This window comes from Tyto alba, unplaced genomic scaffold (genome assembly GCF_018691265.1).
Source record: "Tyto alba isolate M040663 unplaced genomic scaffold, T.alba_DEE_v4.0 Super-Scaffold_26, whole genome shotgun sequence".
In the NCBI taxonomy this organism is placed as follows: Eukaryota; Metazoa; Chordata; class Aves; order Strigiformes; family Tytonidae; genus Tyto; species Tyto alba.
This window is the reverse complement of record NW_024881300.1, coordinates 9,058,564-9,080,741: the sequence shown is the minus strand read 5'-3', so window position 1 is coordinate 9,080,741 and position 22,178 is coordinate 9,058,564. Positions and strand designations below refer to the sequence as shown.

At 37.4% G+C, this 22,178-nt stretch overlaps 1 protein-coding gene across 2 annotated transcripts in view; it reads right to left on the bottom strand.

The window, feature by feature from the left end:
* Positions 1 to 22,178, bottom strand: part of ITFG1 (integrin alpha FG-GAP repeat containing 1) — an 85,232-nt gene that overhangs the window by 24,877 nt on the left and 38,177 nt on the right. For both annotated transcript variants that reach the window (XM_032998371.2, XM_032998379.2), the window contains exons 9-12: positions 18,675 to 18,769; positions 10,431 to 10,603; positions 3,392 to 3,542; positions 2,811 to 2,919 (exon numbers count right to left, since the gene is read on the bottom strand). In XM_032998371.2, coding sequence (XP_032854262.2) covers positions 2,811 to 2,919; positions 3,392 to 3,542; positions 10,431 to 10,603; positions 18,675 to 18,769 — 528 coding nt within the window. The remainder of the gene's footprint in view (positions 1 to 2,810; positions 2,920 to 3,391; positions 3,543 to 10,430; positions 10,604 to 18,674; positions 18,770 to 22,178) is intronic.

The window sequence follows — 22,178 nt, the reverse complement described above, 5'->3', positions numbered from 1 at the left end:
ACAGTGAAATATTAAAAGGTGTACAGAAGATGTTCATAGTGTAACAGTCTGATTAGAAATCATTCCCTACTGGAGTCAGAAATGACACTGTTCTAGCGAAGGAACATTTATAGTATTTTGTGTCCAAATATTAACAACTGTCATGATTCCCAACTTGTCATTCTTTGCTTGCAATTTTAAAATGTTGAACGTTCCAAATATAAAAATATGTAGTATTTTTATACAGTTGAAAAAAAAAAAAGTCTGGACAGCTAAAATGAAGGTGTGGCAAAGGAGAATCTGAAGACTGTATGTATCTACAAATAGACTTTTTAAGCTATAACCTTATTGTTAGACACAGATGTATATGCAAGTGGAACCAACTCTTCCCATTTTGATGTAAACCAGCAAATTGCTGTTTAGTTTCACTACTGGAACAAATAATCTGATCAAGTACATTTGACATCAGTTATAATGAGAAAAACATTTGGCATATGGACAAATGAGATCAAAGTGAACACAATGCATTTATTGATACATGAACTTGCATGAAGCGTGTTTTGTTAGAAATACTCTCTCCTGTGTCAGTAAAAATATTTTTAGACCACTCATTAATTCCCATTTCCTGGGGTTTCTATGCAGAAATATTCACACCCTAAAAAGGTGCTAAAAAAAGCCTTGTTCCATTTTTTTCAAGACAGATTTACATAGAGTGAATCAAAAAACATGTTGCAAATTACTCATGTCACCATTAAAATATCACACAATTATAATTCTAATATGGCTTTGTGAAGTGTAAGATTTTTCTAGAGGATTTTCTGCATGCTTGTGTGAATTACAGTACCCCTATATGGTATTATTTAAAAGAAGGCTTCCATCAACATGACAAATCATTACAGGGGTATTATAATGAGAATAAAGCTCAGGCTGAGGAACAAGTAATAAATACATCAGCCCCCAGTAGTAGCTGCAGTTCTGTTTATCTTACGGCATGCAGAATGTGTGCTCTAGAAGTATTAAATGCATTTAAATAACATGAAGGCAAATACAATTTTTGAAGGTGAACCTCTAGTTGCTCCTGTTTAGCTTTGTCCTCCTAATCTCACATACAGCCTCATTTTTCACTCGTTCTCGAAAAATCAAGACAGACAGACAAGCAATGAGCTCAAAGCTCAACACCTTTTGCAGTCAAAGAACATGGTAGGGCACTCAATTTGAAAACCTAATTACTCTCAATTACAGATATCATAATCTAACTCCAGCCTTTTAAACCAAGCCTCTAATTAATTCACACACCCTTGCCACGTTCATTGCCACTCCACACTTGGATGGTAAGATGTGTTTGGTGCCATGTGGTGCTTTTAGGCTGAAAACACCAAACTGACTCACATGTGGAAACAAACTGGCTCTCAGAACAGACCACAGCATAAGCAAAATACACAGCATGCCAGTTGTCACTGAAATGAAACCAGCCCATTTTGCACTAGATTCTGCATCTTTTCCAGATGATATAAAAAAGAACTCCAGTAAAGTAGGCTTGATATAACAAAGGTACAGCAAAAAAGACAGACATCCCTGCTGGAAAGAAAATACTGCAACCACTCAGAGCATGAAAATAAGTGCACTTGGCTATAGTTTCTTGCCTAGGTTTCTGCACACAGGCAAGATAAAAAGGCAGTTATTGTGGACAAAGAAAGCATGTTCCTTCAAGTCAATATTGCTGTAATTTCTTCTGGTTCCTTTCTGTCTCATCATGGCATACGTATCTATATGTACAAGCACAATTATATTTTTCCTCAAATTACTGATTTATGAGCTAATCTTCCTCCAAATTTTAAATAGCATTACACATTAAAAAAAATAAATCTAAGTTGAATGATCGGTAGGTGTAGATCTAATGACATTTTTATATTGACATGCGATTTGAGGAGGTAAGTGAGGGTATTGTACAAAAGATTCACAGAAGAGGCCTCGTACGTTCAGCTAGTCCAACCTTTTCCATCAAAATCAATTAAGTATGCTACATCATATCTTAATTTAGTTGTCAGGACTTCTAATGTTGGTAACTGCAGTTTCTCCAGGAATTGATGTTAGTACTTGACAATCTGTCATTTAGGCAATTATTCTTCCTATTTACTCTTTGCAGTCTGTTACTTTATGTTGTATCCCGCATGGACACACAGAACACACTTCCCTCACTGTTATGCATCATTACCCACTGAAGACATGGATCTTCCCTTACATTCCTCTTTTAGGCTGAATAACTTGATTCCATATGCTTTTTCCCTGCAGATCGTATTTTTAAACACTTGATAATTCTTGTTTTTCCCTCAGAAGCCAGCTGAAGTGAGTTTTTCAAGACCTAGTATCTGTCTTTAGAATTTTGCTAGGATGCAGAAGGAAAGGTCCAGGATGAAAGGAAAAATATTGCCTACCTCTGGTTAATGAGTCAAATAAGACACACATTCTTGTAAAAACAATACACACTCAAGAGATGATGAACACTTACTTAAAGGTCATCGTGGTCAACGTTGATATTAAAAACAGCTAAAGTGTTGAAAATAGTGGGCAGAATTACTTTGAATTTTAATAAATACACTAAAATAAAAAACAAGAAAAAACCCTATTGGAATGAAACAAAATCAACTTATCCAAGTTCAGGTTCTGCAACAACAGGTTTCTGCAGTCCCTAGTATTGTCCGTGCTGTGCTGCTTCTTTTCCAGCATTACCATACACAGAGCGCTACCGTAATGCTGTCATCTACAGAGGCTCAAATATACACATGCTTCTCAACATCCCATTTTGACTTGAATATACAGCAACAACTTACCAATAACTTTAACAAAATAGGCATCTGCTTCAAAGTTATTTTTTAATGTATGGATAGCAAAGTCCTCATTGGAGTAGCCTTTGCTTAGCACAATGATATCCAAGATTCCCTAGAGGAAAAAAAAAAAATTACTGTTAGAATGCTGATTTAGTCTAGATAGCATCTAAATTTAGCAGACACATTCCCTTAGGGATACAAAGAAAAAAAATAGCATTTGCAGCAAAGTTTACACCTTTGCTACTAATTTTAGTATCTTTTCAATCTTATTAATCTATGGCAATATAGGCCAGAGTGCTCCACCCATCGCTGACCAGCACAACGCAGAGGGTCTGTGGCCGCTGAAGGGCAGCTCAGCCGGAGCTTACGGAGGGGCAGCAATGGGCTGCTGCTCCCTGCTCCCCTCCCCGGGAGCGTCTCCGGAGCAGAGCCTGGCCCAGGCTGACGGCGGGCGCTGCCTCCCACCTGCCCTAACGCCCCGCGCGGCTCCAGGGCCGTCTGCCAGTGGCACGTGGACAGACACACGGACAGACACGGCAATGCAGAGAGAGACACTGCTTGCTGTGGGGAACAGGTCAACTTACATCTTCGTATATGTCGAAGAAGGTTGCTACCACTGCATCCTTGATTTGATTCAGATCCGAGAGCTCCCAAAAAACTTTAAACATGCGACGTACACTCTTGCAGCTTATGTTATTGCATGGGACATTCTCTAGCAAAAATGCTTGTTGATTGCTGTAAAACATGCATATATATATAAACCAACTTATTTGCTATAAAGAGTTGAAATAATAGACCTTACAAAATTATTGTAATTAAATAATTTAAGTCTACTGATTAAATATAATAAAACCAAAGCTAGCAGCTACTGGATACTTTAAAATCCATGAGCATTTCTGTTAACTTTACAGACAGAATTACAACCATTATGTCATGCCTGACTTAAACCAATAAATACACTAAATAAACAGGTCCAAATCAGCAGGAATAACTTCATTAACCATCCACTCAAAAGTCTGAACATATTCTTACTTTATTCTGAAACAAGTACAAGTGCACTTATCTGCCATTCTCCTTAATCCCTCCACAGTCCTTCAACTTAAACACTACTTAAAAGTGTCAGTGCTTTTTCACTATTTTATGACAACCTCTTCCTGCCCCAGCTGCATTAATAAGTTTTCCTACAAATTGCATGATATTTTAAACAAATTTAAGATTGAACCAAATCTCTGTTGTTATGTTTCTCATTGTTTCAAAGCAAAATATAAAACACAAACCCCAACCTACAAGCACAGTAAAAACAGGACAAGACAAACCAAATTGGATATTCGCTGACATACACCAGATACAGACAAAAAGACGGGCTGTAATACTGAAACAAGAAACAACCAGAGTACCAGGTCTAGTACAGCAAAATCTCCCTTCCAAAGACTTTACCTAACACAGGCCTGTTGGTCAGCGGGAGACACGAGGTCCACACGTGTGTGCTGATGACTAACAGCGTTACACGCTGCCTCTGCCACTCTCACCAGAACCGTGAAAACCTTCAGACTCTACTGACCAGGAGCCCGATTCTTTGGCAGGTCCGTATCCCGGGAGCTCGCCAGAATCCATCACTGCCTCAGCAATGGGAACACATGAAGTTTCCTTCTCATTTTCCAAGGGCAGAGCCAGGAGGCGGAGCAGACAACGTTCTGTCAAGCTAGCTAAGTGTGCCGGAGCCCAGGGCAGTAACCAAACCCACGCCTTCTTTATGACCCTGACCATACTGCTGCTTCAGAGGGTGCCAGCAAGGTGTTATTCTGTATCTTAACGGCATCCAGTGCCTCCAGGATGCAGTCACAGACATGCACAGACACAAGTGTTTCTCCCTAGGAAAGCTTTGTTTCTATGGTATATTTCAGATAATTTGTGACTCATAAGAATCATATTCCACAACATTCATATATCTGCTCCATTCACTTCAGGAAGCGGTAGAGAAGGGCAAAACATCTACCCTGAGAAAAACCATTTCTGACAAAGTGAATAAGTTGCCTTGCCTGTTGCCAAGTTAATATTTCAGAACCTGCAATGGTTCGTATTTGTTCTCTGTAAGACACGTCAAAAGTAAAATGGGGTATTTAAACTCTTCCCTCAAAACCTTATAATGCCACTTCTTGAGCTGCTGCAAAAAATACACAAATTAGGCCTTTATTTTTCTGCCATGTGCTTACCTTTGAAGCTGAATATGAACAAACCAGTTTTACTATTTCACTGTTAGAAGCATGAGTACATTGAAGTAATGTCCAGCCAAAATGAAATAAGGCAATCTGCAATATTTAAGCCATTGTATTATCTGTATCTGAGAACTGAATTCGTAACTTGAAATTGTTAAGTGCTCCCATTCATTTAATGTATTACCTAAGTATCATATCTGATTAACCAGCTATAAGGGAAGGTGACAACCTCAGCTAAGCAAATTGTTTCAAATTTCTCTTTTTCATCACTGTGACATACACTTTTTTTTTAAATTTGGAGGAATTTTTGCAAAGGTCATTTCTTTCAATCCACGTTTTAAATTGCCGTCAATTATTAGATGATAACTATTTAAAAGACAAAAGATTGTCAAGCTTGCATTATACCCTACATACAGAGTATTGGTCAAGTCTAAACTATAAGCCTTGTGAATGGCTAGACACAAGATGTTCATTTCCTACACGAACCTTTTTTTTATTTCCTTTCCTTGGTAGTGTGCATTTAATGACTTTCAGAACATCACAAACTGGACAAATAATAACATAACACCAACTGAACTGTGAGATAAAAGGAAGATATTAATCAAAGTGGTATTGAGCAGGGAAATGCCACTTTCCTTCACCCTTCTGTACCAACAAGAGAAACACAAGACAAAGAGCAGGAAGAAAAAAAACAATCCCAAACACTAAACAGAGGTTGAAGACTGAGAAGTGCACTATAGGAGAGCTAGCTTGTAGAGGAAAAAAATAAATAAATTCATGGACATAGCATCCCTTGTGGCAGAGCAGCAGAGATCTGGAGAATCCATAATCAGAATATAGCTGCAAGTCTACTAGTGTTTATCTGAATAGGCAGCAGGAAATTTCATTTCATCCTACTACTGATTTCTATCCACACAGTCCCCTTTGAAACACAAATACAAGCTTGCCTAGTAAAATTAACAACTCATGACAAGTTACATATAAATGCTAAGCTACAGCAAACGTTAACTACACCTGCAAGTACATGCACACAGGTTTAGATTCACTACTGAGAGTCATGAGGTTAAAATCTGATTTATTTTCATTCTTTAGAGTCAGCCTTGTTGCTTACCATAAAAAAAATATTATGAATTTGCGGGGTAACGAAGAAAAATAATGAAATTCTAAAGCAAGTGAAAACTATTACTGTTGATCAGAAGGATAGAACAAGGTTTAAACATGAACTGCAATATTAAATGTCCTTTAAGTTTTGTTTTTTTTTTTTTTTTTTAAAAAGTGGAATTTATAGAAACGTATCACTTCAGTGGAAGCATACAGAGGTTTGGTTTTTCCCTGTTTACAAGCTAGCTGTTTGCTGCCTTCTCAGCTGTTCAGTTCTTTCCTGGAATAACTCCTGATGTCTGGATTTGTCCTACGAGCTGCCAGTTGAGACCTTATGTTATTTAGGGCTTTAATACAGAAGCTTCACTAGAATCAAAGTATCTACCTCTGAGCACAAATACCTGGAAAACTTCGTAGAACTGTATTATACTCAAAGTTTTTTGTTCCACTGTCCATATCCAGTTTGTTGTCTCCAAGTTTCAGTCTTTACTGTTATTTATCACTGATGTCAGACAGAGATCCTGTATTTCCAACTTTCCCATTATTTTACCAGTGAAACACATTCCCTTTGAATATAGCTGGAAAAAATGCTTCCTTAGATTACACATTTGCAATGCAAGATGCCAATTATTAGTGTCTGATTTGGAAACAAGTGGTTAAACAAAACTTGTTTTATCTAATTCACTGGGAGAAAGATGGGTGTTTATAGACTCCCATGCAGTAACTTACACTTTCAATGTTACCAGAATCAACTTAAAACCAGCATATGAAAAAAATGAATATATTTTTATAAGACAGGAAGTAGAGGTGAACCAAATAATAACTAGTAATAAAATTCCTTTACCTATTATTATTCCATATGCATACACAATTTCTAATATAGTCATAACTGAAGGGAAGAAAAATTCATGTATGTATCTAGCCTGAAGAAAAATCTGTGGACTGGAATTCTAATGTGCAGGTTTTGACTCAAGTCAGAAGTTAAAAGAATTGATAATGGACAGGTAAGTATGTAAGAATCGACTGTGAATTTTGCATCTCCATCTCTGGGAATTTATTGAGTCTCTGGGTTCAAACCCCCACCTCCCACTTGTGACCACAAGTGGGATTCCTTTTTTTGTGTTGTTGCTGTTAAGGAAATGTCTCCATGCTGTCAGAATATTACACACTGTTACATGAAATCAAAAGGATATGGCAGGAGATGAAACAGTGTAGTCTTATAGCAGTTCTGAGAATACTTGAAGCTATTAATCATTCTCCTGACTTACTCACCTGGAAGGACAGTAAACCAATGTTATTTCTAACTATCATGTCTTTATTTCAGTGTTTTGTAGGTACTTTTCAGGATTTGATCTCAAAGTGCTTTCCTGAATTGTGATGAAAGCATGTAATTGATTTTAATCATATTCTTCCATTATCTTGTATCAGTATATTTTCACGTGAGTAAAATAGTTTCTGCCTCTTTAATTTCTTTAAGTTACAGACAGCAACTAGAAGCTAGGCTTTCTAGACTATAGCACCGATTGAGATCAAGAGTTTACAAAAATGCTTTTATCATTTAATCACAGTAATCAATCACTGAAATTAGATCTGTAGATGTAGCATGAAAGGCTTTAGAGAAAGAAATAAACAGCTTGATCCAGAAGTGGATAAGGATAAATTAAATAAGGTTTTCATTTTAATTTGCTCTAATTTAAGATGAGCTTTTAATTTAATTCCCACACTGTTTTAATTCTCTCCACTGTGACCCAGTTAAACATTTTAAAAGAATATATTTGCTAAAATCTCTCAGAAACAATGTATTAGTATTACTCTGAAAGTGACATTTCATAGTGGGTGCAAAAACTGTGACTTTCATTCCCACCCCAAAGTATGAAGAGTCTGTTTCCATTACTTTTCTACAAATACTGGAAATATACAGTGTTAACATGCAATGTATTTCTTACTTTTTAGTTTACTTTCTCTTTCAGCCAGACTTCCTCAGCTCTCTGAACTTCCCTTGTAAAAACTTGTCAAAAGATCTGCCAGTACCTTCAGTCCTTGTGCCTTACTATAGTCTTGACTTTGAAGTCAAGTTTCAAAGTAAGTTTAAGACACGCTCAATTGAATAAACAGACAATTTCAGAAGCAAGGAGAATAAAGGTAGAGGTGTATCACAGTAATTCATTGCAACAAGACACAGGTAACCTGGGCTATTTTATAGGACTACTTACAAACTATTTAATTCCTTTACATAATATTGTATTGCCATAATTACACACCAGCCAGAGGAGAGACTCCTAAGAAACTTAAAAGATAAAATAACTTCTGAATGCCATAAATCTTCATTAAGTTGTTCTTAGGTATACCAGCTATCAGGCTACACACTAGAAGACAGCCTATTATACAGCTCAAAACACAGGATTAGTGCGTCTTAAGTAAAAACACAGACACAAGAACAACTTTACAGTTTAGATGTCATGGTATTTCTATGGAAAAGCAAAGACTCTGGTTCTAGTCTCCTCTCTAGATTGTTTAAAGTCTTTATTCAGTAACTGCTGAACAGACGATGCAAACTCCCAACTGAGCAAAGCCATGAAATAAAAAACCTGACATTGAGGGCCCGAGTGCTTTAACTTTGCCTGTGCAAGTTCTGGGCAGTAACAGCATCACCTCCTTCTCCTCTGCCTTATCTGAATAAAACCAGCTGCTCTGCTGGTTATTTTAAGGTTCAGAGGTAGAGAGACAGAGCTCAGCTGCTCACTGCCTTGTCTCTGAATCACATCACGTAGGCTGAATACAAGCACGTAACTCTTCCAAGCGGGTCATTTTTAGGTATGTGTCAGTATCTGAGGAACTCTCACACAAAAAAGTCAGTGGGTGACTCATGTTCAGGCAACCACTAGAGGATCCGAATTGACTTCTTTGACTTCAGCATCTAAATTCTGTCTATATACTGCTTTAAGCTTCAGAGTGAGCTCTTCAGTTTTCTTCCTTACTAAGTATTAGTTCCAGCTATGAACCTGCACTAAAGCTCATCCAGAATACCACAGAGAGAAAGATAATAAATACACCTGTAAGAAACTTATTTTGCCTTGTAATGTACTAGTGCAAGTATTTGTCATGAATCCCAGTAAAGGGGATGTTGAGACTCCATCAGGTATTGATTAAAATACTTTTTACAAGCGATGACATGAGGAAGAAAAAGAAGACAGCACAGATAATCTTACAGCTCTTCAGATGCTGGAAAACTCAAGTTGTGCAGCATCAGACAGACTTGTAGTCGGGGCACGGCATGCTGCGCGTACCCTGCCTGTGTGAGGTTCACTGGCATTATGGTCTCTAGAGCTCTTTGAAGTTTTTCTTAGAAGTAAACAAGTCTATTCATCATTTCTACTGTCAAGCAAAAGGATGTTCACATGAAACCATGCTGCTTCACTTCAAGGTAAAGACAAGGACATGCCAGTGGTATCATCATCAGGTGCCAAGCGGGAGCTGCCTCCAGGCCTCCCTGTTCGGCGCAGTCGTGTAAGCCCATCCCGCAGCCAAGCGGTGCGTGCCAACAGCCCGGGCGCGCGCCGGCTCGGCTCCACTGTTACGTGGATCACCAGCTCCTCAACGTACAACAGTCTCCCTGTAAGCACCACTACATGCCCTCTCCTGCCTAACACCAGATGGTAGCAATATAAAGTATTGGGAAAGCAAGTAATTAATTAAAAAATATAAGGAGGAAAAAGATTACACTGACCAATTTAATAGGAAAGGTTAGAAGCTGCCTCTTTTGGGGGGGGAAGGGGGAAGAGTTTGTTTATTTCAGTTAAATTTGGACAGTATAAAATCACTGGTAAATTATTAGGTGTATCTAAAATTCCTGGTTCTCAAAAGGGGCACCATTGCATTTTTCAGCAGAGTCACCAATCAGTGTCCACTCCACCTGACAGCACAAAACCGGTTCCCCAACACTCGGCAGCCGGGTGTCACGAGCCAACACTGAAAGCTGAAGTCAGGATTTTACAGAACACTGTTTGGGAAAGGAAAGGAAGAGATAATCAACTCCTCTTATCTGGGAGCAGCACCTAAAGTGGTACTTCATATTCCAGGCCCTGGTGCAATTCGCCACCAAGAGTCACAGTTTGAGCCTATACAACTATGCATTCTGAATATACCAAGTAAATGCATACCTTTTTAAAAGGGAAACATTTAGCCGAACTAAAAAGTCTTGTTCACTTGAGAAAATGAATGAGATGCACTAAAATTAGTGATTTGTTTGACTGATGACTGAACATGCACTCGATAGTCTTTATTTATAGGTTTACATATACTCTACCTTCCAGATGTGTTCTTTAGTATAGCAAGAGCATCTGGGTAGCCATCCATATTGTAATCTCCAATATGAAGTGTAATTGGAAATGAAATCTCTGTTGAAGGTTTCTCATTTGGATGTGATACAAAGCCCCAGAGTGTGTCTTTATTTCTGAAGTCTTGCAAGATTGGAATCCACTGTAAAATAAAAAACAGGAAATCCATTTTATTTATTTAAACAACCTAAATCTACTTAAAACAGTTGATATTTCTTCACTGCATCATGATTCTTAACCATTTACAAATTCCTAAAGAGGAAATAAGAATTATTTCTTAACTGTCACCACCTGAAAAAATAAATTTGGAGTCTTTTATATGCACTAAATTATTCCAGAACAGGAAAAAAAAAAATAGGTAATGTAATAATAATAAAAGGCCTGTCTTTTGGAATGTGTCCAGTGTATGGAGATATTCAGGAACAACTTCACTGAAGTTCATGCTTGCCTGGAATCGATACTAATGCTTAAGTGTAAGGCCGAACCATCAGGGTCTTGAAATCCTAAGTCCCTTTGTTTTTCTTGGAATTACAAGCAATAGTCAGCATTAAAGCTGGAGGAGGGATGCACCCTCATTAAATTTGTGGACAACACCAAACTGGGGGATACTATCAATACGCTTCAGGAGGTGGGTGGCCACTCAGAGGGGACCTAGAAAGGGAAGAATGGGCAAATAGGGACCTCACAGCAATCAGCAAAGTCCTGCAGAGGGGAGTAAACCCCTGCAGTGGTGCAGGCTGGAGGCCGGCCAGCTGGGTAGCAGCTCTCCCAGGACAGATGCGTGGGTGCCAGTGAACAGTGAGCTAAAGCTGCCTGCTGCAAAACCAGCCTGCTGCACTGTAGCTGTTGCCTGGGCTCCTGCTGAGTGAGGGGAGTGGTTATTTCTCTTTATTCAGCACTTGTCAGTCTACATCCGGATTCTGTGTCCAGTTTTCTGCCCCACGGTTCAAGAAAGATTTGAGAACAGAGTGTGTTTAGAGAAGGGTGACCAAGATGGTCAGGCACTGAATATTTACCTGCAGGACAGGCTGAGGGCACAGGCCTTGTTCAGCCTGGAGAACAGAAGATTTCTGGGGGACCTACCAGCAACCCTCCAATACCTGCAAGGAGATAACCAAGAGGATGGAGCCAGGCTCTACTGAAATACATGGCAGAACAACAAGAGCCAATGGTCACAGACACAAGGGAGGTTCCAGCTAGAGATAAACCAACAAATTAAACTAGGAAAGAGGCCCTGAGAAGTTGCAGAATCTCTGTCCTTGGGAGTTTTCAAAGTTTAACTGGACAAACAACATGGTCCAAATTCAGTGTTGTCCCGGCTTAAAGCTGGGTCCCTATGGTTCCTTTCAGCTTGAATGACTCTATTATTCATGGATATTTAGAAGTTCAAGAGCATCAATTCCCCTCTTATCTTGCCAGCAGCACTAGATACTGAACTGTTTGATAAAAGATTAAGATTATAGTATCAAATTGAAAGTACAAAAGAAATGCAAAGTATCATTTCTCCAGGACAAGAAATGGAATGTATCTGCACTTAATTCAAGTGCTGCAGAGGTGCTAAATAGGAATTTATCTTAATTAAAATCAAAGTAATTTCATCAAGTTAGTATAAAGCTGAAGTACCAGGCTTAACATTTCAATGCTACAGAAAAATTCAGTGCCATTTTTAAAGCCAGAAGTAATTTTACATGTCAACTATCTGACAATGCCTTCAAAATGGGACAGAAGGGTACCATCTTAAAGGATCACTATCACCAACATCAGAAGTGCTTAACAGCATCTTGATGTCTCTCATCCAAGCCTTAATTTAGCTATTTCAGGAATCACAATGAGATCTCTGACAGCATCATTTCCTGCTGTGGAGAGACTCCCTCACTAACACAATCCAGTAATCAACAGTATTCCTGAGACATGGCAATTGTGTGTGACACTTGGCCTGCTTCCTTGAGCTACATACAATCACGTGCATATCAGAGAAGCCTACAAAATTATTAAGACAGTGCACTAAGGTCAACTCTGTTTGGATATCAGAGATGGCTTAGAAACCCAGAACAGTTCTGCCAGACAGTGCATTTACTGAGTGCACGTCTGCCTGTGTAAGTGATGACATTGGAACTGCAGTGATCATCTACAACACTCTCGATGAAAACTCCAAGTTGAAATGAAACATACTTTGACCCTTGCCAATACCACCCCCCCCCCCATACATATGCCTATTTAGTTAGACTTAGCTGCTGAAGGTTTGGAAAAATTTATGAAACGGAAAATAAGAAAGAGACTCTTAACATGAGGGAAATTTTTCAAAGGGTTAGATTTCCTAGCACTTATTTGTCATGCAGAAGACAGATGAAACAACATTGTTGCAAAATACTGTAATTTTGAAAAACACTGATTGAAATCAGAACCATGAAATATAATGTAGTTTTTACTTTACATGGTATCATTCACACAGTCATTGCAATGAAATCCAATTATATCCATCATATACTTTCTAAATGTTCCCATGTACGGTAACACTGTTTTCAAGACACAAAATTAAAAATGAATTTTTAGGCACAAATCCGAATGTGTATTCTGTTTTTACTCAGAGTGAGTCATAGAAAGCAATTTTACACTCATACGGTCTACAATAAAATGCAGAGATAAAAACCAATAGGTGAGCAAACCAGAAACATCACCTATTGCTACCAAGCAGCATCACAGTGCACACTGCAGAGTAAGATCCATCCCACTGAACCAGCTGTGGGACTTTTTATAACAGCAATTGGTTTTGGTATGTCCCACACTGGTCTTGTTCAGCATGTAACCAGAGCACATTCTAGCACCACATGTAACTTACTCTAACAGTTTCACTTCAGAGTAATCCACAATTTTGGTGAAACTCATTCTGTATATTTCTATTGTAAACAGCAATACTGTGTAATGTAATGGAAGATTACTTGTTCATGTGCCTCAGGATATATATTTCAGTACAGAAGGCAAAAAATGAAAATATGTTTGTCAATAATATACATCTCCTGCTTAGTTTGTATTTGACAATCCAGACAATTCCTTTAAGCTTCGTGTTTGCTGTTACTATTTTAATAGGAAAAAGACTAAAACTAATTTTTTTCCTTTCACTCTAAGATAGAAATAGGTGGGTATCATGAGGACACACAAAGCTATTTTTTGCAGTTTTCTGATCATATGATTTCGTTACCTAGCTCAGATGAAAAAAAGAGATTGAGAAATGGAATGAGTGTACCTAAAGGAAAATTTAAATGAACACAAAATTCAGTCAGAGAAATCAAAGGTTTACTTCTTCCCTTTACTGTTAAATTCCATTGCCTAGCACCACTAATATAATTACTTAACACATTTATACATATATATATATTTACTTATTCAATTAATGATTTTGTAGGCTAAAATACGAAAAATATATTTATTTAGGTGTTTGAAGAGTTGTTTTCAAACAATGGCCAGAAACCAATTAAGCACAAAACCCCCATCCAGTCAGCTGCCCACTTCCAGGGAGCCAGCTGTGAGTCAGACACCATTTGGAAATCAGTAGCACATTCTTGGCCAATACCTTTTCTGTAAGTGCCAGGGTTTCTCCTGTTTTCTATAAGAAACACTATCTCATCCTATAGAAAGATGAGTATCAAGAGTGGCCTGAAAGAACCGGCTACAGCAACAGAGTCCTCTTCCCCTGGGGCGGATCCCGCTCTGCGGTACACGTGCACTGTAGTTCAGCTGCACACAGATCATCGATCCCATGATTTCTGGATGCAGTAGGCTTTCAGAGCATATGAAGGTCACCTGAATTCCAGATACAGCTGAGAAGCCACTACTGCATAAAAATAAACTAAGTAAATTGCCTAAACATCACACCATTAACTTATGGTGTTCAGGGCCCAGAAGACAACCATCCCCAACACTGATTTAGCAACACAGAAGAAAGTAACCAAAGCAGGTTACTTACTTGCTGAAGTATGACTCACAGCCCCATAGCTGCTTTGAGAAAGCTGATCAACTTAGAAATGATGATAGAGAAATGAGGAAAAACTAGCACTGACCAACTCTCACCTAGAGAGTGACACCAGAGGCCTGTGCTTTGCTCTAAGATGCACTGCTGTGCTCTACTTCAGAGCGGCTTGATTTATAAGAGAAATAAAGCTATAAACTTCCTATTATATAGGGAATCATACTGAAGTGTTGGCAAAATTAAAAGAAAGATCAGTCATCTCTAAGAATATCATAACTTCTAGAGTTTCTACAATAAACAGTACCAGGAATTTTGAAACATTCTTCAGAGAGAACTCAGTCTAATTTTCAGAATCTAGATGAGAGTTTTAAATCAGTAAGCAGAGCAGTCTGTAGCTACTGCAGGTGAATTCAAAGACAACTGAGGTATCCTAACACCTGCCACAACCTGAAACAGCGTATGGGATGCTACTTCAGATCCGACAGCAATTCTTCCGTTGCTATGGAAACATTCACATTCTTTTAAAATTTCAGTGGGTCTGTATCTCCTCAAGTCACTCATATATATTTTGTTGGCCTTTACTTTTGCTCCATAACCCAAAAGAAGAAAATTTATCTGAGATATTTCTAATACTTATAGAGATTAAATCATTAAATGAATTAAAACCTACGGTGAAAGAACATCCTTGAAATAATTCTCCTAAGATCTGTTTGGCTTTTCAGTAGCCATCCAGCTGTGCCAAAGACAGCATGAGAAACCAGAATTCTGAAAACCAGAATTCTTCACTACACTCTTAACTACAGAAAACCCCACAAAACCCGACAGCAAAACTGGAACAGAGATAATGGATATATAACATCTGCTACTTTTTCAATAATACACTTGCAATATTTATGTTTCCCCTAAATTCCCTATAATTACCTACCTGTTCTACAAGGGATACCACCCTCTTGTTGAAACACATTCTGCACTCCAAGGGCTCATTAGTATTTCCCTCAAATTATAAAGTGATTAAATAAACAAAAATAATTGGTCTGAGTCTGTTGCCACGAATTTTATGTTTATCATTTCTCATGAAGATTAACTCATTTTCATGGTTGGCAGCCAACCACCACAGCCGGTCACCCACCCTTCCCCTTCCCCACCTGGGAATGGGGGAAGGAATTAGAGACATAAAGGGAGACTCGCAGGCTGAGATAAGAACAGTTGAATAATGGTAATAAAACAAGAACAATGACAATAATAGAAAAAAAAATATAAACGGACAATGCACAATGTAATTGCTCACCACCCGCTGACCAGTACCCAGCCCGTTCCCGGCCAGCGACCCCGAGATACCAAGATTCCACAATCGCAATCCTGGAAGCGAGAGAGAGCCCCTTCCCGACCATCCCTCCTCTATATAGTGAGCATGACGTTCCATGATATGGAATATTTCATTGTCAATTTGGGTCTGGTGCTTGGGCTGTGCTGCCTCCCTGCTTCCCGTGCCCTTGTGCACGGGCAGGACATGGGGAGTCGGAGAGTCCTTGAAATCTCAGTAGCAGCTGAAAACATCAGTGCTATCAGCATTCTTCTCATACCAAACCCAATGCTGAATCCAAAACACAGCACTATTCTAGTTCCCAAAAAGGAATATTAACTCTATTTCAGCCCAAACCAGGACACTCGTTTAGTCAAAGCTCAAATGTTGGGTCATCTGATCTCATAATAATAAAATTCAGTGAAATTAAAACATTTCACTTCCAAATAAATATGGGAAGTAACATGTTGGAATAGATTTCTACCAGTAGAAAATATGCAACACATGGGAAAAACCGCAGACATATGACTGAAGTTACTGTTTCAGAATGGAAAAGATAAAATGGTTTAAAAGAGATCCATCATGTCTAGGTGAGTCTAACAGTGCAAGAAAAGAGTATTCTAGATATAGTTCTTTAAAAAGGCTGGCCAGAACAAGTCATTATATGTCATTCGATACTGTCATTTTTAATTAAAAAGTAATTCTAAAAATATGCAGGGAAAATTGCTTTAAAGTTTCTAGGTAGGTCTTAATAATTTTTAATACTTTTTCTTCTACCAGGATGAGAACCTGTTGGATTCTTCAGTTTTTAAAATAAAGTGACAATATTTGGCTGCCAAATTTTAACTCAAATGTCATTACACTGTAAATTATTTAAAAATTGGAACTACACAATGAAATTGCTAAATTAAGTATAAAAAACAAATATACTGATGAGTATCAAAAGTATGTTAAAAATCTGATATATTTGTAATTAAATAGTTGACCTCTATCAGAAAACTGAAATAATGAAGGAACAGAAAAACTGTCTGGGTGAAATGTTACTTCAGAGCAGGTTACAATAAAAGACTTCACTCAAAAAAAATTATGTTATTATGCAAATTGGCCCACACCCCCCTCTGCCACTACTGCATCGCCTCCTGCTAGAAATGTACCACGAACAACAGATGATATAACTTTCTTTAGCACACTCCCCAGTCATCTGCCACTCTCGGCTAACAGCTCGATCTCTCAGTGGTACATGCTACTTGTGTGTGGTTGATTTTCCAGAGTGAAATTACTTAAGTTGAGAACATTTGTCTCAAATTTACCTGAGCTGAAAAACTCAAGTGGCTTTTACTTCTTACATTATCAAGAGTAAGGAGCCATGTTTAGAGCTAAAGAGCGGTTGTCTTTTGCCATAAGAACACTCCCAACTAATCAACAGTGAAATGTAAGCAGCTGTTGCAGCAATATTAGTCTTATGTGCTTATGAAAAGTCCATGTCCTCCCCTCTGACCAGAAAGCAATGGAGGTATCGGGAACTGAGCATCTACTTGCTTTATACAAAGGCTGTGACCTGTAAATCAAACTCTGCTGTAACACCGGGTATCCAGCAACACTACAATCCATCGTCTCTAGTCTGTGTTCACAAGGAATGAATGTTAAAAATCCACAACCCAGAAACAACCCAGCACAGTGTGCATGGGGAAAACACGCATTGCTAAGAACAGAGATGCCAGGATTAGAAGGCTGAAAGCGGTCCATTACCAAATTTGGAGTTACTTACTCTTTCTTACACTGATGGTATATTTCATCCCAGTTATACTTCCTTAACTGACTGGTAACTGCGTGGTTTCCATTCCAATATGGAGTGATTTTCTTGCTATGCCTGTGTTCTAGAAATTCTGATTCTTTAAATGAGGAAATCTACATTATAAACTTGGGCTGCAGACTGTAACTGTAACAACAAGCACCTTAACATATGTACTGTTCCTTGAGCAAACAGGACGTTCACATACGAAATTCTGAAATATAGATCAGAGAGCGTGGTACGTACACAGAAAAAAAGGTCTACTTCTAATTTAGTAAAGGAATAATCAGTAATTCATAACCTGGTTAGAAACATTTATGGCATACATTATAAATTTCTTTAAATACGCTACAGTGGGTTTTGCTGTCAGCTATAAGCAAGTACTTTATAGGTCACCTTGGCCTTTAGGTTCACATTGCTAAATATGTATTTATTAAGAACATTTATTAAGGCATCAAACAAACATTAGGTTAATTTATTGCAAGCTGTAACTTAATTATAAAGCAGGGCACTGTAAATACTTAAAACAGATTAGTACACACTTTAAAATAAATGACCATACAGTAATCTATAATATGAATTATGATCACATCTTTCAAAACAAGTAGTGTCATGAATAAACAAAGCTGAAATAGTTTAATAGAAACCCAATCCTGAAGATACATAGCCTAACCAAGTCTTCATATACCATTTGGAATTTACTTAACAATCAAAACCAGTAGAAATAAGGGGTAAGAGGTGTGGGCTGGTTGAACTTGATATGTGTGTGTGTGTGTGTATTTATTTTATAAGTACCTAAGCTTGTTTAAATTAATTAGATCCATTTCCAACTCTTAACACAAACCTTGTTTTTCTTGTGCTAGGGAAGTTATGGTGCTCAGAATGCAGTGTTTTGCAATCAATGAAGTGACATTCATAATATTCTTGAGCAGAATTACTCATTATATAGAATTCTAGATATACCACCTCCTCCACCAAGCCCATATTTTTTAAAATAGGTAATAAATAAGTAAATACATAAAGGACTCTTATATGCATATTACAGGTGAATAAGTTTCATTTTCTTTTCCCAGAAAAGATTTTTTCTGTTTCATATTATTTCATAAAGCACAGTATTTTCCTTGGTCTTTGCAATTCCAAACTCACAATACCTGATCCAATCCTCGCTTATTTAAGTAGATGGCACTTTTTTGACATTTTGTATCTTCACAGACTGGCAATAAATGTTCACTTTGTCCATCCCCATCTGTCAAAGAGAAAAGACAACTGTCAGCTTTATATTGGCAAAATCAGAAACACTGTTTGCAAGAGATAATTAGCCATGAATATTTTTTTAATTGTGAAAAATTACATGCAAGAAAATAGACCTATTCAAAATCCTTACCGTAATAACGTAATCTGGGTCTTCAGTTTGAAGATTGCCTTTGTTGATGTTTTTTAATCTTGACCCATAATGCAGAGAAAGTTTTATATTTTATTTCTGATGATAATGTGATATATTTAGGAGAACAAGTGCTTAGTAATTTACCCAACCCCTATGTTTAGTTGGGAGGAAAATTACCTTTAGTAAAAATCCACAATCACAAGTCTACTACATAAACATATAATTTTCTGAACTGGTTTTAAACTCTCGTGCTGTCACAGCAAGACTTTAGGAAGAGTTATGAGTTCACATATAATATGTTCACCTATAACAGAAGTTACAAGAACAACACTGGAAAGTTAACAAACACAATAGCTAATAATTCCCAGTTTACAGAATTAGGCAAATTAAGTAATTTACAGGTTTTCAGAAGTGTTGTTCAAGTGTCTTTAATCCATGTATTTACAACACCTTTATTAGAATAATGACCTTTTAATGGTTAAACAAGCAATGTCTATTTGCATCTAGAATCCTGACAGACAGAGCATATAATGGGGGGGGGGGGGGAGCAATCAATTTACTGCTCGTTATCTACACCAGGAGAAATCCCTACATTCACATTTTAACCTTGCAGCCCCACCTAGCATATGCCTACTAGGAGAGACCAGCCCCAGTCACCTTGTTTGGGCTGAGAAGGAGGAACAGAGAAGAGGTTGAATATAAGTAGACAAAAAACAGCAGCTAGAATTGCTCCATTAATGACTACTGCAGCAAGTCCCAACTGCAGCCAGACTTGGCATGCTAGAGAGATGGTATGCCCCAGCTCAGGAAAATTTCAGGGAATCTGCTTTTCCAGGCTATGAAAGCAAAGCTCATACTGATAAAAAAAAAATTAATCTTTTCCAATTGTCCCTTAGCCCATACAGTTCTGACAAGCTTGGTATTAATAGTTTAAGTGGATTTTGTAAAGTTGCTTGATGAAATCTCCTTAGTTAATATGCAAAACCTAGATCATCTGCCAAAGTCACTGAATCCCTTATTCATTTCACAATATATTACTGACCATAGCCTAAACGTTCTGACATACTTTACCCGTACTATAAAAAAAAAAAAAAAAAAAAAAAAAAAAAAAAAAAGCTTTCTCAGCCTGCCAAATTGTATTTCTATGAAGCTGAACCTCCTTTTAGTGTATATCTATCTATCTATATCTGTGCATAGCTGAAGTTTTCTAGGTCCCTCCCTTATTACATAAGGAAGTCGGGAGATGGAAAGTAGGGTTATAAGGGGAAAGATGAATGATGAAAAAAACAGACTTCTGCAAATATCTTTAAGTGATAAATCCAAACAGTCACCTTTAGTGGCTTCCTACATTCCATCTGCCTCATGAATTATTTTAACCTCACCACTAAACTCCTCCCAAATCATCACAGCAGCTCTGCTGTCAAGGGTAGACAATTTAGGATGCTGAGTAGCCTAGGTGATAGAAATCCGGTAAATTCCCATCTGAAGGGATGAGAAAGGAAATTACCACTGAACAGAGCAACTATAGAATTTGGTCAGTCTGAAATCAGCTCCAACTTTTGAAGCTGCTTGTTTTCCTTCTGCATTATTCAAGAACAACATTTAAAACATTACTCTAAGTTTTGCTTACATTAACTAGAATAAAATACTATTTAGACTGCAGGCTTTTTCTAAACTTAAAACGGGAGAAACTGTTTAATTTGCACATTATAAACTATGGAAACATTGAAGTGTTTGCTAGAACAGAATTAAGTTGCAGAGATGTGTTTCGTGAATATAAAATCTAAATCAAGTCCTAATCTTTCAATCACATTTCCACAGAAGTTTCAGTCTGAAGTAATTTTAGAAGATTTTCAATAACGCATGAGGACAAAGAACCTTCAAATACCAACTCTTTTCTTGCTCTGGGACAAAGACAAGGGTGTTCTCATTTTAAATTATGCTATGGAGCAGAGGAGAATATAAAATGTTTGATTCTACTTAAATTGCAAACATTCATCTTGTTATGCTGATAACTCAGTTCGATAGTCTCTGTAATTAATATTCAGTAATATTGCAGTATATTGACAAAACCTACCTACATAGCTTTGAAGAATAATGAAACTATAGGGCAGTAAGGATGGAACTTGCACATAATTAGATACGAGGCCACCACCTTACAGATACAAGTGTTCTACATAAATTACAAGTTTAAGAGTAAGACTTGATTAACTCAGCACAGTCAAACAATGAATAGAAGGCAAATATGCATCCAACAACATACCTTTGCCCCTGCCACTGAAAATAATGACACATATTTCATATTAGAAGCATACAGTTTCCCCAATTCCTTCGACCAGAATCTACAGTTCCATTTATGTAACTTATTATAGGCTCATACTTTCAGTTGTATTTTCTCTTCAATTCTGTGCAACATAAAAGAATCCAATAGTTAAAAAATAAATTTGTAAGACTAGAGAAAAATCTGTTGGAAATTTATAGCAAATTTTAAGAAAAAAATTTATTTTTAATATAAATTTAGGCAAGAAGAATTCTGAAGATGAGGAATATGAGGAGCCATTTTTAAACTCACCTAGATCTCAAATTATTGCTGTAATCTACCTCCAGAAGTTCTTCAGAGATATCCATCCTATAACTACATGCCTGTTTTTTTTTTGTTTGGTTGGTCGGTTGTTTTTTTTTTTTTAATTTTTCTAAAAGTTTATACAGTTTTTTACATTCAGTGCTCAGTTGAATTTAAAGACAACAAAGAAATGAAATATAAACATATCAGTCCAATAAATTAATATAATTGTCTTAAGCACAGATGTCTGAAACTAAAATTTAAGCTGTTTGTGTGGTGTTGTAAATTTCCAATTCCTTAAATCAGTATTTTAAAATTAGTATTTTATTAAAATCCATTTTATATGGCTCTACAAGACTATGGATTTATAGTATGACACTTATTTTGAAGTGATAAAGGCTGTGGGGTTCAACTAAAGGTGACCACATGCTGAGGTGACTGAGGTTGCCAAGCTGTGTAAAAGCACTTCCATTTCCTTCTTTCCTCCTCCTCAGAAGTGCATGGCTCCCCTCAGCTGATTTAGCTCTAGAACTGCTCACTGTGGAATCAGGTAAGAATTAGGACCAACACACTGGAGAAAGTGGAAATACAGGAACAAGGAAAACAAAAGGATAAAATTCGACCACATAAGTATTGATTTATAAGCATTTAACATGTTACAGAACTGCCTTCATAGTTGACACAAAAAACCTACCAGCTTCCAAAGGA